Source organism: Saccopteryx leptura, chromosome 1, assembly GCF_036850995.1.
Source record: "Saccopteryx leptura isolate mSacLep1 chromosome 1, mSacLep1_pri_phased_curated, whole genome shotgun sequence".
Classification (NCBI taxonomy): domain Eukaryota; kingdom Metazoa; phylum Chordata; class Mammalia; order Chiroptera; family Emballonuridae; genus Saccopteryx; species Saccopteryx leptura.
In genome coordinates this window covers 279510718-279528422 of record NC_089503.1, presented here as the reverse complement: position 1 = coordinate 279528422, position 17705 = coordinate 279510718, and the positions used below count along the sequence as shown (strand labels likewise).

Genomic DNA, 17705 nt, shown 5'->3' with positions numbered 1-17705 from the left:
TTTCCCTGACGGTTTTTGAATTTGTTGTGTTTTTTAACATCCAAGATTACAAATTAGCCTTATATATTTTCTTTTATTAATCTTACAATTTTATACATTTACATTTTTCATCTTTTGAGTTTATTTTTAAGTTTACTGTGAGAGAATGATTAATATTTTTCCCAAATGCCTAGCCAAAGTAATAAATTCTTACTGAAAAACTCTAAAATTATCATTATAATTATTATATATACCATTATCATTACTGAGCACTTACAATTGCTAGTATAATATTAAGTAATTTGCATATATTACCCCTTTTAATCCTTATAATTATTTTCTAAGGTTGGTACTGTTACTATATCCATTTTACAGATGGAGAAATCACAGCACAGATTGCTCAGTAATTTGCCAAAGATCATGCCGCTAGTAAGTGGTAGGGTCAGGAGTCAGGATTTGAATGTAAGTAGCCTAGTTCCAAAACCTGTACCCCAATCACTAGCAGCATTTTGCAATCTGAAGTTATGTAGATTCACTGCACCTCATCCTATGACAGCATTCCAATATTTATGGTGCTTTGGTCGGCATGTTGTCTTTAACTTCCTCTTCTCTCTTTGCCTTGACCTCCCACCCTCTCCCTCACTCTGACGCCTTGCTCCTGTACTCTGGCCTGACCAGGAGGATAGGGAATGTTCTCGTCCTCTCTTCGTGCCCTACGTGAATATCAAGTAATGGATCGCAGGCTGATAGGCAGTTTGGCAGAACGTGACAGATGTGTCACAGGATTCCAGAACTAAAACGTCTATTCTTATCAACCAGAAGAGACCATTTGTAAATTCAGACACAAATCGAGTTGGTTTTTGTGCTTATCTCTAATAATTGGTGAATAATTACCACATACTAGGCTAAAATATTACATTTTAAATAAAGCTGAAGTTTTGTCTTTTCAAAAACTTACTAAAATTGAAATTTTATAGTAAATGTTATTTTCAAAATGAAATGTTGAACTCTTCGAAAGGAGTAATTGAAAGGCAGTTTTTTCAGATTCTCTGAAATTTCTTGCCTTTTAAAAACCATTTATCTTTTGAATCTCTTTAAATATATCCTACGCAGCCCCAAATTCTAGCATTAAAAAAAATGTGCCATGAACACAAACATGGCAAATGCCGTAGCAAATTTTGACAAAATTTGAAACAGAGCTGTGATTCGAATGTTACCGTACTGCAGCTCTGAAGACTCAACTCAGTCCATTTTGCAAAAAAGCCCCATTTCGTTCTCTGTGCATTCAGACTCAGGCCTTTTCTTTCCTGACTGATCCTCTGTTGGTGTCTCAGTCTTCAGGAACCAGTATCACTGTGGATATTGCTGTGATGGGCGAGGCTCACGGCCTCATTACGGACCTCCTGGCGGACCCCTCTCTGCCCCCTAACGTGTGCACGTCCCTGCGGGCCGTGAGCAACCTGCTCAGCACCCAGCTCACCTTCCAGGCCATCCACAAGCCCAGAGTGAATCCTGTCAGCGAAAACTACACCTGCTCTGATTCGGAAGAAAGCTCTGAAAAAGACAAGCTGGCTATTCCCAAGGTAGGTATTATTGACACACTCATGGAAAGCTTTAACTTCTTCTTTTCTCTTCTGGGTCTCTTCCCTGTCACTCCAGACTCAGATGCTGGTTTATATCAGTGACTCAGTGACATGTGTTGATCGTGGTGACCAAAGTAATAAAATTTAAAACATAAACACTCTTGTCCTTATACTTGATAACTTTCTATAAATTAAAATGTTACCATTTTACATTACCTTTTCTTATTCAGACTTTCAAGAAGTTTTTACTTCTGTATGGGATAAGGTTATGGCAGCAAAAAATAAAAAAGACAAAAGTCCTTGTTTCCGTTCTAGTGTCGATTCTGTTTAAAATCCATTGCCTTCTGAAACACTGTGTTTCTTCATGCTTTGCATTTTTAATATGCATCCTTCAGAGTACCCTAGGGCTTTCCCAAACCCAACAAGATTTGAATTTAGAACAGTTTTAGTAGATTTTGGATTATTTAAAGTAGAAGATGGTCTTATCATTTTTCCTTCTACTTATAAGAATTATACAGAAGTAATCTATACGGGATACATCCTGCACCCAGATAAGACTCACATTAGTTGAAGACAAGCTGTTCACAATTAAAGTTGTCCCTGGTATGTCCTTCTCAGTTACCTATTTGGGAAACAAGCAGCCATTCTTTTGATTTGGTGATCAAACAATAACATCTGAGCTCTTCCTCTTGTGGGTCTCTTCACTCAGGAATGTGTTCTTCACTCAACTTTGTCAATTAGCTGTTTACATGGTTCTTTCCAACATCTACTTCTCTGAGAAGGAAATGGTCCAGCATGATATGGCCAGAAAGGAATAGAGAGAAATTGACTATTCCTTTGGCTCTCAAAATAGATGTAAGTTAAGTGACAAGCAGTAATCCTCGTACTTACAGTGTTTGACCTTTCCTCTTGCTATTTAATTATCTTTTAAGATGCATAGTCAGATATTTAAGAGGCATGGAAAGCTATTTAGTATTAGATGTATATACTTCTCAAAAATATTTACCATCTTCAAAGGAACAGACTGCATCTTTGCAAACTGTGCTTACACGATTGATCTACTGGGAACATAGCTACAAATAAAAAGTGTAATTGTTGCTGCAGTTGTAGAATACCTTCACTTTAATTTTTAAGGTTAAGACCCTCTTTAGATGCTGGGGTGCTTTTCCTGGTATGCTCAGAATCTTGCCTCGCTGCTGCTGATGCCTCATATCCCATTTAGAACAGGAAAGGAGAAGGAAGTAATAAAGAGAAAGTTGTGGGTAACCAGCAGAGTCTTCTATTAGGAGGAATTGGTACTGATGACATTACCCATATGCCTGATGTCTAAGTGACATTAACCACAGAGACATTTTGCATTTTGTTTTACACTCTTTTACTCTTATGTCCTCTCATTTGTAAGTCAAGAAATTAAAATTAAATCAACAAACACTTTGGTATATAGAGACTATTGTGCAAGATGATATAAATTCATGCTCAAACAAGTGACTTTTGATATAAACTGTTCATGATAACTAATATAATATGTGTGTAAGCATATAAATTTTATTGAAATAATGTAACTATAAAATTATCCCATAGGTAATTGTCACCCTTATAATCCCATATTTGTATAATCATAAAAACCAAGCTCTCAAACTGTTATTTTATAGTATTCATTTATTTAACCTGAGAGTCTTTTATTGAATATCTGAGTACCCACATTTTAGATAGGTGATATTCAGCCAGTATAGTTTAATATATATATATATATACTTACTCCCAAGTAAAACCCCATTTTCTTCCATATACTACATAGAAGAATAGAAAATATGCTTGGTAATAAAATCAACATTCCTTCTTCCTAGCGCCTGAGGAGGAATTTGCCTCCTGGTTTGTTGAGACGAGTTTCATCAACTTGGACAACCACCACCTCAGCCACAGGCCTGCCCACCTTGGAGCCTGCCCCAGTGAGGAGGGATCGTAGCGCCAGCATCAAACTGCATGAAGCACCTTCACCCAGGTTAGACAATGCTCAGATTGGTTTCACGTCTCATAGAGAAGTTACTTAACAAAAAGGAAGTATAAATTACAAGGGAAGGGAGGCCCAACCAATTACAGTTGGTTGAAAGCCAGCTTTGAAAATGAAAAAAATATAAAGTGTGCATATGATTTAAATGCAGAGCAACACAGGAATTGACATCAGTTAATTAGGTTTACATTGTGCTGTGTAGTCTTAAATATAAATGGGGACAGTGACTTGAGGTGAAGCCTCCCCATATGATTTTGGATGGGAAGGGTTGAGCCCAGAATAAGGAAAGGTTGGTTAGATTTTACCTTGATGGAGATCCATATTGAGACCTTTAAATCAAAGTTATCCAATCTGACTTTTTTTTTTTTTTTTCATTTTTCTGAAGCTGGAAACAGGGAGAGACAGTCAGACAGACTCCCGCATGCGCCCGACCGGGATCCACCCGGCACGCCCACCATGGGGCGACGCTCTGCCCACCAGGGGGCAATGCTCTGCCCATCCTGGGCGTCGCCATGTTGCGACCAGAGCCACTCTAGCACCTGGGACAGAGGCCACAGAGCCATCCCCAGCGCCCCGGCCATCTTTGCTCCAATGGAGCCTTGGCTGCGGGAGGGGAAGAGAGAGACAGAGAGGAAAGCGCGGCGGAGGGGTGGAGAAGCAAATGGGCGCTTCTCCTGTGTGCCCTGGCCGGGAATCGAACCCGGGTCCTCCGCACGCTAGGCCGACGCTCTACCGCTGAGCCAACCAGCCAGGGCCCAATCTGACTTTGAAAAAGATTGTTAGATTTCCACCAGCCCAGCTATGCTAGCATTATATGAAAAGCAGATCCTATCAAAAGGTAGATCATCCTAACAACCCCTAGATATGGTCAAACACTTGATATTTTAAACACTATAAGAGAACAGATTGGTGGTTCCTAGGAGTGTGTGGTGAAAAATATAGGTGAAAGGGATTAACAGGTACAAATTTACAGTTATAAAGTAAATAAATCATGGGGAGTATTATGCACAGCTGGTGACTATAGTTAATAATGCTGCATTACATGTTTGAAAGGCACTTAAAAATAGATTTTAAAAGTCCTTATCACAAAAAAGTTTTTTTGTAATTATAGTGGTGATGGATGTTAACTAGACCTACTGTGGAATTATTTCATAATATATATTTCATAACAATGCAATAATATAATTTCACAGTAATTCAAATATCAAATCGTTATGTTGTACACCTGAAACTAATATAATTTTATGTCAATTATACCTCAATAAAAATAAATAAATAAAATTTAGTTTGTATATTAATTCCAATTTTATAAAATTTAAAGCCAGACTTACCAAAGCTAAAGGAAAGATAATGTTAAGATCTAGAAAGAGGGCCTGGTTGGTGGCTCAGTGGGTAGAGCGTCTGCCCGGTATATAGACGTATCAGGTTTGATTCCCAGTCAGGGCACATAGGAGAAGTGACCATCTGCTTCTCCCCCATTCCCTCTCCCGTTCTCTTCCTCTTCCTCCCCCTGAAACCAGTGGCTCAGTGTGGCTCCAGTCACTGCAGATTGCTGGGTTGGCCTCGATACATCAGCCTCAGGTGCTAAAAATAACTCAGTACTTGAAGATCAGCCCCAGAAGGGGTTGCTGGGATCCTAGTCAGGGCACATGTGAGAGTCTGCTCACCATCTCCTCTCCTCTCACCTAAAAAAAAAAAAAAGATCTAGAAAGAATTTTAAAGAAAACATCATCATGAAAGAGATGCTCTTAGAGGAACTAATGTGTTTACTGTTTTGAATAAAAACAGTATACTTTATATGAATTGAATAATTATGAGAACATTCACCATACATGATTCTAAGTTTTTGAAACATTTGCATCAGTTTTATTAATGATCTAATGATTGAAAAATAAGCACACCTTTGTTGAACTACATGAAAGCAGCATTAGAAATAATTTTCTCCTGTTCTTGGCCTTAAATATAAATAAAGCACCATTCTGAGTGTGGCAAAGAAATGGAGGGAAACCTTTCAAACCTTAAGAATTTAATGACTGCTGACTTTTCTTGCTTTCTTTATTAAAAGTATGTTTAATTGGTTTATTCCATATTCACATTGATAGTCTAAGAAACCTATAGATTCACAAGCAAACAAATAATTTTTTTCTTGCATATATCAGTGTAATTCCACTCCATCTTATTACCTGGACTTCTGTAAAACTCCTAAGCACCACCACAGGACGATGTTACCCAATCTGTTTTGTGAACATTTCCTATATTTTAAAATCACAAGCCATTGGTAATATTTTCTTCTGAAAATACTGATTATTGTCAATTTCTACAGCAGCAAATACTGATAAGTGATGTGAATTATAGTTAAAATATTTGTTGCTAAACAAAATAAGTTATGTTCTCAGTTTATATCTCTAGAGCTTTCACACCTTCCCAAGAATCCAGCCATAGTATAACTAATATTCCATGGTTTTCTTACCATGCAATGACTACAAAAATATCTACTCACACATTCTTAAATGTCTTCTTTCTTTCTGTCATTCGTTTGTTACTTCTGGTCACATTTCATTTTTCTATTCCTTTCTTCTCTTAGTTAAATGATACATGGGGCTGAAATTGAAATCTCCACTAGGAAGAAGGTTTTAAGAACATTTATGAGCTTAACTCCCAACAATCCTGTCATTCTGATTTATGAAAGAAATAGCCATACTCAAATATTTTTAGAATAGACAAGGAACAGCTTATGATCGTACTCTTTCACTCCTTCTAAAAATACACATTCATGTTTTGCGTGGTGTACTTTTCTTCAGTGTCTGTCACACTGTTCCTTAATTGCACTGCCCTATGAAAAGTCATGACAGATAGAAAATCTGATAGTGGTACAATTTTTCATCGTTCTGAAGAAGTGAAATTCATGCTGAAGAGAATTTGATCCCATTGAGAGAAAATCATATATGAGTAAGTGGCAATAGTACCACCACTAAATTCAACTAGTTTGAGTTGGCTTCTTCTTTGTGGTGGGTGACAATAGTGAAAAGATAGCTACAGATTATCTCCAGCTTCAATTTTAAACCAAGTCAAAACCTTTTCTTAAGAGACCTATTACTTAAACTGCTGACTGATTTCAGAGTTTATTTGTGTTCACCCTTTGATTCCTTCTTTTCCATGTCTGTCCTTGGATTGAACCTTGTTAAGGACTGCAGTGATCGAAAGATGAACCAGAGTGGAAAGGGAAAATTAGAAACAGTCCTCAGCTTATATCCCTTTGGTATATAGCTGGATGATTTATTCCTGGGTAATTTTAAAGACCACTGATCAAAAAGGACACAGGACTGAGAATTAGAAGGCTCTTGGACCTACTACTCAGAGATGTATGTCCTGGGAAGCAGGCCCTCAGTCTGAGCCTCAGCACCCAGCACAAAGATTAGGAAAAATGGGAACTATGGCACGGTTTGGAGGTAAATTAGGTGGAAGAATACCAGTAGGTACTTAAAAAGTGGGCTTGAGAGAAATAAAATACTCAAAGAAATCATACAGTATCGTTCTGATTTACCCTTGGAACTGACCCCTGCCCCTGAAAAGGAGGCTGTAAACTTAAAAGAAACTGCTAGGACATGGTAAGACATTCAGGACCTAGGATAAATTTGTTATGGGTAGAAACTAAGGTTATGAAATTGACTCTTGTGAAGGAGGACAGAGATCTTCCCCAGCAGACACATAGATCATTGTCCCCTGCTGAGTCAGTTATTATTCCTGAATGATGTTCATTTACTCCCCATACATTAAAGATAGTCTGTTATTACACTATATAAAGCTTTCAAAAAGACCACATTTTAAATGTTTTTATTTCAGAAATTCAATTAGTAGAAGGCGTATTTTGAGCTAGCCTTCATAATATAACTTTTAGAGATATCAAAAAAACAGATATACAAAACAGAATAAAATAAATATAGTTAATGTTAAGGTCTTTAGAAGTCTATATAAAAAAGTAGTAACCTATGAATTGTAAAATGTATTGAGAAATTAAAACTTCTAGGCCATATATACTTTACATAACATTTCTTCATAGTAAATCTTATAAGTCAATCAATGCACCAAAAGAAGTTTAAAGGAAATACCACTATAAGGAAATAGTGTAGTTATTTACCTCAGATTCAAAGTTTTATTTGATTTTATTATTCCAAATTCTAGACATTTCTGAAATGCCTAGAATGCCTAAATTGAGATTTCTAAGAAAGATATGAAATAGATATTTGTATGCTTTCCTTAATTGTATTTGATAAATACTGGAATTCATCCCATATGTCAAATGTCTTTTTTATGATATATATTGTAAACTGAGATTAAAAGTAAGGAAAAAAGGTGAAGTTTTAAAATACCTTTCAACAGTTGAAGAAAAATCTTAAAATAAAAAAAAATGGAGTAACATAAGTGTCAGAGTGTTAGATCAGAAAACACAAATTATAGATCTTACTCATTGTTAAATTTACTATACAAAAGATATAAGCAATAACAGAGCACATGCTCAGCATTTTTTCTTTCAAGAGCTCTGTAACTATCAGTGTAGTGCTCTAGAAGTCCTTTTCTTTTACATTAGCACATGTTCTTGCTTGGCTTCAACATGAAGGATTCTGAGCACTTGCATGCATATATTGCTTGCATAGATGAAGCTATTTTGGTTGTGGAACACCTCCCAGTTATGCAGTATACATGACAATCTCCAACTGTTTATGATGCCATAATTCCATCAGTTTCAGATTTATTTACAATAAGGCATCCAGACAGACCAGGTACATCCTGCTTACAATGCCAACCTAAGATTGACAGAGGGTCAATTATACTCATGCAAATTATAGATTTTACCCCGTACTAAATTTACTAATGCTTCAAAGTACACAGGTGCAAAATGAACACTTCCAGCTTTGACATGTAAGGTTTTGAGCAATGCGTGCAGATACATTATGGCTCAGAAGACTTCCAGATGTATATCCCATTAATTCTATTTCTGTGTAATATTCTCTGTCCCAACCATCCATAGATCTATTCAGTCCAGATTTATATAAAATAAGAACCTAGACAACCCAAGAATATCCTGCCGAAGGCATTCTCTAGGTGAAGCCTCACTGTCTCTGAGCTTTCACCCAGTAAACAGCATCAGTGTGTTTAGCAGCAGGTTCAGCATTGGCATTTTCACAAGGATTTGGATCACCATAACTTTCTTTCTGGGGAAAGTATAAGCTAAATGCCTGTTCATAACCTTTTCCCTCACAAGAAAATATTGCAAAGAACATTACCTTTGAATTATTTTATAAGCATTTAATTTGTAAATTTAGTTACACCAAGAATGATAAGTAATAAAGAGCACAATTTATGTAAGGTCCCCTTTATGTTAACTTAACTAATTAACTTGTCAAGTTTTTAGAAAATCTGTGAGGAACATGATTCTATAAGTAGAATGAAGTGTTTGATTCCTATTAATAGTATAAATAAGAAAGTTATCTTTGCTCTTTTGTTTTTGCACACCCAGTATGCTTGATGGGTGACTGTGGTGCCCCCACAGCAGAAGTCAAGCCTAGATAATAACCTTTTCCATCGTTTGGACAAAGTGGTTCTATCACTGAATCTGGTCCATGAACCAGATTGTCAAGTCTATTATGGAAATGATGGTTGAGTTTTTCCAAGTTCTGCCCCAATAACTAATAGATAATTTATTTCTTTTTCTTTTTGCTCTGTTTTTATAGTGCTCTCAGTTCTGATTCTTGGAATAACCCAGTGATGATGACCCTCACCAAAAGTAGATCTTTCACTTCATCCTATGCCGTTTCTGCAGCTAACTATGTAAAGGCTAAAAAGCCAAACCGACCAGGTATGTAACTTACTGGGAGAAGAGTTTATACTCACTGAGTATAGTCTCCAAGAGAACTAAGCCTTGGTGTTTAAAAATGATTCTGGCTTGGCCTTAACATGAAAGATTCGAAGCAATGCATGCATATGTTGCTTGCATAGATGAAGCCATTTTGGTTATGGAACACCTCTTAATTATACAGTGTACATGACAATCTGCATCTATTTATGACTCCATAATTCAGTCAGTGTCAGGTTTATTTACAATGAGCCATCCAGACAGAATAGGTACATCCTGCTTACAGTGCCAATCTAAGATAGATTTTTGGTTTGACTCTTCTAAAAAGAAAAGGCCACACTAACCTATTAATTACTGAAAATTCCATTTTATATGATGAAACAGATGCTTTCATGGTTGCTGTACCAGATATTCTATTTTGGGCTTATTGGGTGAATAGGAAATCACTGTAGCCATTGAGGATGATCTCTGAAAGCAGCATCATCTTATCATGCAAAAGCCAATGGTGTACTTATCATATTTCAATTTTATTTTTAGTGGCTGTTAAAAGAAAATTATTTTTCAGGAGTATGGTATTTATATGAGTTTGAAGAAATGCTTTATTTACTGTACATATATTTTTTTCAAAGAAATTGTTGCTTTGTGTTACTCACCTCCTCATTCGTCCCCCAAATATATAAATACTGAAAAGGGAGGTATTTAAATTTGGAAAACATCAATTCAAGACATTTGAGATCCCTTTGAAAAACTCCCACAAGCTAGCAACCGAAAGACCCAACAGCACTGTGGGCAGGAAGTTTTCCTTCCCTTTTAGACAGATACAAAATGAAACCTGATATGATTTCTCTCATCTAAGGCTTGGCATCATACTACGACATAGTTTTCTATGTGGGCATCATGCAGCCCTCTACTTCTAAACATCAGTTTCTCCCTGCCCTCAAGCATAATTTACTTAACACCTATATGTGGTGTGTTCATTGTTTCACACACTAAACTAGTTTCAAGACGATGACAGTGATTAAGCCAGACCCAGTTCCTGTTTTCACAGAATTCTCACTTACATTGTGCTGGGGGACTATAAACAGGTAATCAGTTATTGCTATACTGTGTGTTAATGGCTATAATAAGGAAGTAAGGGAAAACTTTCAAATATTGAGAGGAAAAGAGATACAAGACACAAGACACGGAGAGAAAGCTTGGGAAACTTAAGATTTTTACATAACTGGAAAAGCTAGCCTGACCAGGCAGTGGCGCAGTGGATAGAGCATCGGACTGGGATGCAGAAGGACCCAGGTTCGAGACCCCAGGGTTGCCAGCTTGAGCGCGAGCTCATCTGGCTTGAGCAAAAAAAAACAAAAACTCACTAGCATGGACCCAAGGTCACTGGCTCGAGCGAGGGGTTGCTCAGTCTGCTGAAGGCCCATGGTCAAGGCACATACGAGAAAGCAATCAATGAACAACTACGGTGTCACAACGAAAAACTGATGATTGATGCGTCTCATCTCTCTCTGTTCCTGTCTGTCTGTCCCTATCTATCCCTCTATCTGACTCTCTCTCTGTCCCTGTAAAAAAAAAAAAAAAAAAAAAAAAAAAAGCTAACAAGCAGAAAGGGAGGGCCCTGAGAGAGTCGAGAAGAGATGGAAACAAATATGTGGACAGAGGCCAGATGGTATAGGACCTGGGGACCTAGGAAAAGGAGTTTGGGTATCAAAATTAAGAACAATAAAGTTCCAGGCAGGAAAGTGAAATGATTTGGGAGATTACCTCATTTTAACCAGAGTCTGTGCTGACTCACACCTGGGTTAGTGTTGTCAGATTTTGCCTCCCAGTTGTCCTCCTCCTAAAACCCCAGTTGAGACTCCAGGGTGTTTACTATGACTACTCATTTTTGGAATCTTCTAGTTTCAACTTTTCATCTGTCAGCATTGCAGAAAACTGATGAGATTTTCAATACCTGCAGTTTAGCTTCTTTTTTTTTTTTTTTTTTTTTTTTTTTATATAATTTTATTTTTTTAATGGGGTGACATCAATAAATCAGGATACATATATTCAAAGATAACAAGTCCAGGTTATCTAGTCATTCAATTATGTTGCATACTCACCACCCAAAGTCAGATTGTCCTCTGTCACCTTCTATCTTGTTTTCTTTGTGCCCCTCCCCACCCCCTATCCCTCTCCCATTCCCCCCTCCCCCCCGTAACCACCACACTCTTATAAATGTCTCTTAGTTTCACTATTATGTCCCACCTACATATGGAATAATACAGTTCCTGTTTTTTTCTGATTTACTTATTTCGCTTCGTATCATGTTATCAAGATCCCACCATTTTGCTGTAAATGTTCCGATGTCATCATTTCTTATGGCTGAGTAGTATTCCATAGTGTATATGTGCCACATCTTCTTTATCCAGTCATCTATTGATGGGCTTTTTGGTTGTTTCCATGTCCTGGCCACTGTGAACAATGCTGCAATAAACATGGGGCTGCATGTGTCTTTACGTATCAATGTTTCTGAGTTTTTGGGATATATACCCAGTAGAGGGATTGCTGGGTCATAAGGTAGTTCTATTTTCAGTTTTTTGAGGAACCACCATACTTTCTTCCATAATGGTTGTACTACTTTACATTCCCACCAACAGTGTATGAGGGTTCCTTTTTCTCCACAGCCTCTCCAACATTTGCTGTTACCTGACTTGCTAATAACAGCTAATCGAACAGGTGTGAGGTGGTATCTCATTGCCGTTTTGATTTGCATTTCTCTAATAGCTAAAGAAGATGAGCATCTTTTCATATATCTGTTGGCCATTTGTATTTCTTCCTGGGAGAAGTGTCTATTCATATCCTCTTCCCATTTTTTTATTGGATTGTTTGTTTGTTTGTTGTTGAGTTTTATGAGTTCTTTGTATATTTTGGATATTAGGCCCTTATCTGAGCTGTCATTTGAAAAAATCATTTCCCATTTAGTTGGCTTTCTGTTTATTTTGTTATCAGTTTCTCTTGCTGAGCAAAAACTTCTTAGTCTGATGTAGTCCCATTCATTAATTTTTGCCTTCACTTCTCTTGCCATTGGAGTCAAATTCATAAAATGCTCTTTAAAACCCAGGTCCCTGAGTTGAGTACCTATGTCTTCTTCTATGTACTTAATTGTTTCAGGTCTTATGTTTAGATCTTTGATCCATTTTGAGTTAATTTTTGTACAGGGGGGGAGACTGTAGTCCAGTTTCATTCTTTTGCATGTGGCTTTCCAGTTTTCCCAGCACCATTTATTGAAGAGGCTTTCTTTTCTCCATTGTGTGTTGTTGGCCCCTTTATCAAAAATTATTTGACTATATATATGTGGTTTTATTTCTGGACTTTCTATTCTGTTCCATTGGTCTGAGTGTCTATTTTTCTGCCAATACCATGCTGTTTTGATTGTCGTGGCCCTATAATAGAGTTTGAAGTCAGGTATTGAAATGCCCCCAGCTTCATTCTTTTTCTTTAGGATTGCTTTGGCTATTCGGGGTTTTTTATAGTTCCATATAAATCTGATGATTTTTTGCTCTATTTCTTTAAAAAATGTCATTGGAAGTTTGATGGGAATTGCATTAAATTTGTATATTGCTTTGGGTAATATAGCCATCTTGATTATATTTATTCTTCCTAGCCAAGAACAAGGTATATTCTTCCATCTCATTATATCTTTTTCGATTTCCCTTAACAATGGTTTATAGTTTTCATTATATAAGTCCTTTACATTCTTTGTTATGTTTATTCCTAAGTATTTTATTTTTTTTGTTGCAATCGTGAAGGGGATTATTCTTTTGAGTTCCTTCTCAGTTGTTTCATTGTTGGCATATAGAAAGGCTATTGACTTCTGTATGTTAATTTTGTATCCTGCGACCTTACTGTATTGGCTTATTGTTTCTAGTAGTCTTTTTGTGGATTCTTTGGGGTTTTCGATGTATAGTATCATATCATCTGCAAAAAGTGATACCTTTACTTCTTCTTTTCCGATATGGATGCCTTTTATTTCTTTGTCTTGTCTGATTGCTCTGGCTAGAACCTCTAGTACCACATTAAATAAGAGTGGAGAGAGTGGACAACCCTGTCTTGTTCCTGATTTAAGGGGGAAAGCCTTCAGTTTAGTGCCATTTAATATGATGTTAGCTGATGGTTTATCATATATGGCCTTTATCATGTTGAGATATTTTCCTTCTATACCCATTTTGTTGAGAGTCTTAAACATAAAATTGTGTTGTATTTTATCGAAAGCCTTTTCTGCGTCTATTGATAAGATCATGTGGTTTTTGTTCTTTGTTTTGTTGATATGGTGTATTACATTAACCGTTTTACGTATGTTGAACCATCCTTGAGATTCTGGGATGAATCCCACTTGATCATGATGTATTATTTTTTTAATATGTTGTTGTATTCGATTTGCTAGTATTTTGTTTAGTATTTTAGCATCTGTATTCATTAGAGATATTGGTCTGTAGTTTTCTTTTTTTGTGCCATCCTTGCCTGGTTTTGGTATGAGGGTTATGTTGGCTTCGTAGAATGTGTTTGGAAGTATTGCTTCTTCTTCAATTGTTTGGAAGACTTTGAGTAGAATAGGAACCAAGTCTTCTTTGAATGTTTGATAAAATTCGCTGGTATAGCCGTCAGGGCCTGGACTTTTATTTTTGGGGAGGTTTTTAATGGTTTTTTCTATTTCTTCTCTACTGATAGGTCTGTTTAGGCTTTCTGCTTCTTCTTGACTCAGTCTAGGAAGGTTGTATTTTTCTAGGAATTTATTCATTTCTTCTAGGTTGTTGAATTTAGTGGCATAAAGTTTTTCATAGTATTCTACAATAATTCTTTGTATATCTACGGTGTCCGTGGTGATTTCTCCTCTTTCATTTTGGATTTTGTTTATATGAGTTCTTTCTCTTTTTTCCTTGGTAAGTCTTGCCAAGGGTTTGTCAATTTTGTTGATCTTTTCAAAGAACCAGCTCCTTGTTCTATTAATTTTTTCTATAGTTTTTCTGTTCTCTAATTCATTTATTTCTGCTCTGATTTTTATTATCTCCTTTCTTCGGCTGGTTTTGGGTTGTCTTTGTTCTTCTTTTTCTAGTTCCTTAAGGTGTGAAGTTAAGTGGTTCACTTGGGCTCTCTCTTGTTTGTTCATATATGCCTGAAGTGATATGAACTTCCCTCTTATCACTGCTTTTGCTGCATCCCATAGATTCTGATATGTCGTATTGTCATTTTCATTAGTCTGTATATATCTTCTGATCTCTGCACTTATTTCTTCTTTGACCCATTCATTTTTTAAAAGTATGTTGTTTAGTTTCCACATTTTTGTGGGATTTTTTTCCTCTTTTTTGCAGTTGAATTCTAGTTTCAAGGCTTTATGATCAGAAAATATGCTTGGTACAAATTCAATTTTTCTGAATTTGCTGATGTTGTTTTTGTGGCCCAACATATGGTCAATTCTTGAGAATGATCCATGTACACTGGAGAAAAATGTATACTCAGTCACTTTGGGATGAAATGTCCTGTAGATGTCTATCATATCCAGGTGCTCTAGTGTTTTGTTTAAGGCCACTATGTCTTTGTTGATTCTCTGTTTGGATGACCGATCTAGAGCCGTCAGCGGTGTATTGAGGTCTCCAAGTATGATTGTGTTTTTGTCAGTTTTTGTTTTAAGATCAATAAGTAGCTGTCTTATATATTTTGGTGCTCCTTGGTTTGGTGCATATATATTAAGAATTGTTATGTCTTCTTGATTCAGTGTCCCCTTAGCCATTATGAAATGGCCATTTTTGTCTCTGAGTACTTTTCCTGTCTTGTAGTCAGCATTATCCGATATGAGTATTGCTACACCTGCTTTTTTTTTGGATGTTATTTGCTTGGAGTATTGTTTTCCAGCCTTTCACTTTGAATTTGTTTTTATCCTTGTTACTTAGATGAGTTTCCTGTAGGCAGCATACAGTTGGATTTTCTTTTTTAATCCATTCTGCTACTCTGTGCCTTTTTATTGGTGAGTTTAATCCGTTTACATTTAGTGTAATTATTGATACTTGTGGGTTCCCTATTGCCATTTTATATCTTGCTTTCTGTTAGTTTTGTGTCTTGTTTGATCCTTCTCTTTTGTTTTTCTATCTTTTGTTTTTATTTGGTTGTATTCCATACATCTTTCCACTGTTGCTATCTTTTTTATCTCATGTGCTTCTGTGGTGTTTTTTTCAATGGTGGTTACCTTTGAATAATGAAAAGGGTCCCTACCCTGTTAATTGTAGCGAACTATTTTGTGAGTACTTTTGCACTCCATCGTCCTTTGCTACTGTTAATCTCCATCTTCTCCCCCTCTTTCTTTTTGTTGTTGTCACAGTTTAAATTTGGTTTTATTGTGTTCTTCTTGGAGCTTTTACTTGTGGCTCTGTTTTTTTTTGTTCTTTGTATCTGATTGGAGAACCCCCTTTAGTAATTCCTGGAGTGGGGGTTTTCTGATGATAAATTCCCTCATCTTTTCTGTATCTGTGAATGTTTTTATTTCTCCTTCATATTTGAAGGATAGCTTTGATGGGTATAGTATTCGTGGCTGAAAGTTCCTCTCTTTCAGGACTTTAAATATTGGGGTCCATTCTCTTCTAGCTTGTAGAGTTTCTGCTGAGAAATCTGATGATAATCTAATGGGCCTTCCTTTATATGTTGTATTCTTCTTTTCCCTGGCTGCCTTGAGAATTTTTTCTTTGCTGTTGGTTTGTGTCAATTTCATTATGATATGCCTTGGAGTAGGTTTGTTGGGGTTAAGAAAACTTGGAGTTCTGTTTGCTTCTTGAACTTGAGGCTTTAGTTCTTTCCACAGGCTTGGGAAGTTCTCTATTATTTGTTTGAGTATGTTCTCCATTCCATTTTCTCTCTCTTCTCCCTCTGATATACCTATTATTCTTATGTTATTCTTTTTGATGGAGTCAGATAATTCTTGTAGGGCTATCTCATTTTTTTTAATTTTTGAGTCTCTTTCTTCTTCTCTCTGTTGTGCCTCAAGTTGCTTGTCTTCTATTTCACTAATCCTCTCTTCTATCTGACCTGTTCTATTAGCTAAGCTTGTTACTTCGTTTTTGAGCTCGTGAATTGAGTTTTTCATCTCTGTTTGATTTGTTTTTATAGTTTCAATTTCCTTGGACATATATTCTTTGTGTTCATTGAGTTGTTTTCTGAGCTCCCTAAATTGCCTTTCTGTGTTTTCTTGTATATCTCGGAGGATTTTTAGGATTTCTATCTTGAATTCTCTGTCATTTAGCTCCAAGGTTTCCAATATATTAATTTTTTTCTCCATAGATTTTTCCTCATCTAGCTGTGTTACCTCTCTTTCTTTTGTATCCATGATATTCGATTTTCTCTTCCTTAATGGCATCTGAGGGTGGTTTTGTTGATAGTATTAATGAGATTTAATAAAGAATAAAAAGTTTAAAAAAATAATAAAAAAAATCAAAGAAAGTTGTTTTTTTAAAAAAAAAATTAATAATGAAATAAAGAAAAATAAAATAAAATAAAAATTAAAAAAAAAAAAAAGGAAATTATTCCCCCCCTCCTTTTTTCCTCTCCTCTCCTCTCCCCTCTTTCTTGATAAAATCTTGTGGTGGACTGTGAATTATAACAAACAATGCCTGTGATGGAGGGCCTGAATTGGGGAAAAGTAATAAAGGGGCAAACAAACAAAAAAAAAAAAAAAAAGAAAAAAGAAGAAAAAAAAAAAGAGCGTATGGACCCACAAAAAGCAAATAAGGAAAAAATTTGGGTCAAGAATAAAATGATTTGCTTTTAGGTGTTGGTTGTCTAAGAGTTATGATGAGAGGATTAAGAGGAAAACGGAAAAATGGGGGGACAAATTAAAAAATTACTATTGTATTTAGTGGAACAAGAACTAGATAATATGGAGAGCCAGGGATGGGAGCACTGCTAGTGAGTTAAAAAGGTGAAGTAAAAACCCCCCAGAATGCCACAAACATAAGTTTGAGTCCCAGATAAGATAATTTGTTTGTTATTGAGGTTTGAGTGAGAGGAGATGTAAAGGAGAAAGGAAGAAACTAATATAGAGGGAGAAAAGAAAGAGAGAGAGAGAAAAAAAAAGAGGGAACCACTAAAAGAAGAAAAAAGGAGAGAGAGAGAGAGAGTTAAGGGTTTTGGAGTGCAACCCTCATAGAGAGAAAGGAAGAGAAGAGAAAAGATAATGGGAGATGTAACACTTATGTGTAGTGTAGTTCAAGGAGAGGAGAGAGTAAGACCGGTAGAGAGTTAATCGGCCAAA

At 36.3% G+C, this 17705-nt stretch overlaps 1 protein-coding gene across 2 annotated transcripts in view; it reads left to right on the top strand.

Moving 5' to 3' along the window:
- Positions 1-17705, top strand: part of PDE3A (phosphodiesterase 3A) — a 326334-nt gene that overhangs the window by 255209 nt on the left and 53420 nt on the right. For both annotated transcript variants that reach the window (XM_066354792.1, XM_066354801.1), the window contains exons 3-5: positions 1314-1562; positions 3410-3564; positions 9306-9430. In XM_066354792.1, coding sequence (XP_066210889.1) covers positions 1314-1562; positions 3410-3564; positions 9306-9430 — 529 coding nt within the window. The remainder of the gene's footprint in view (positions 1-1313; positions 1563-3409; positions 3565-9305; positions 9431-17705) is intronic.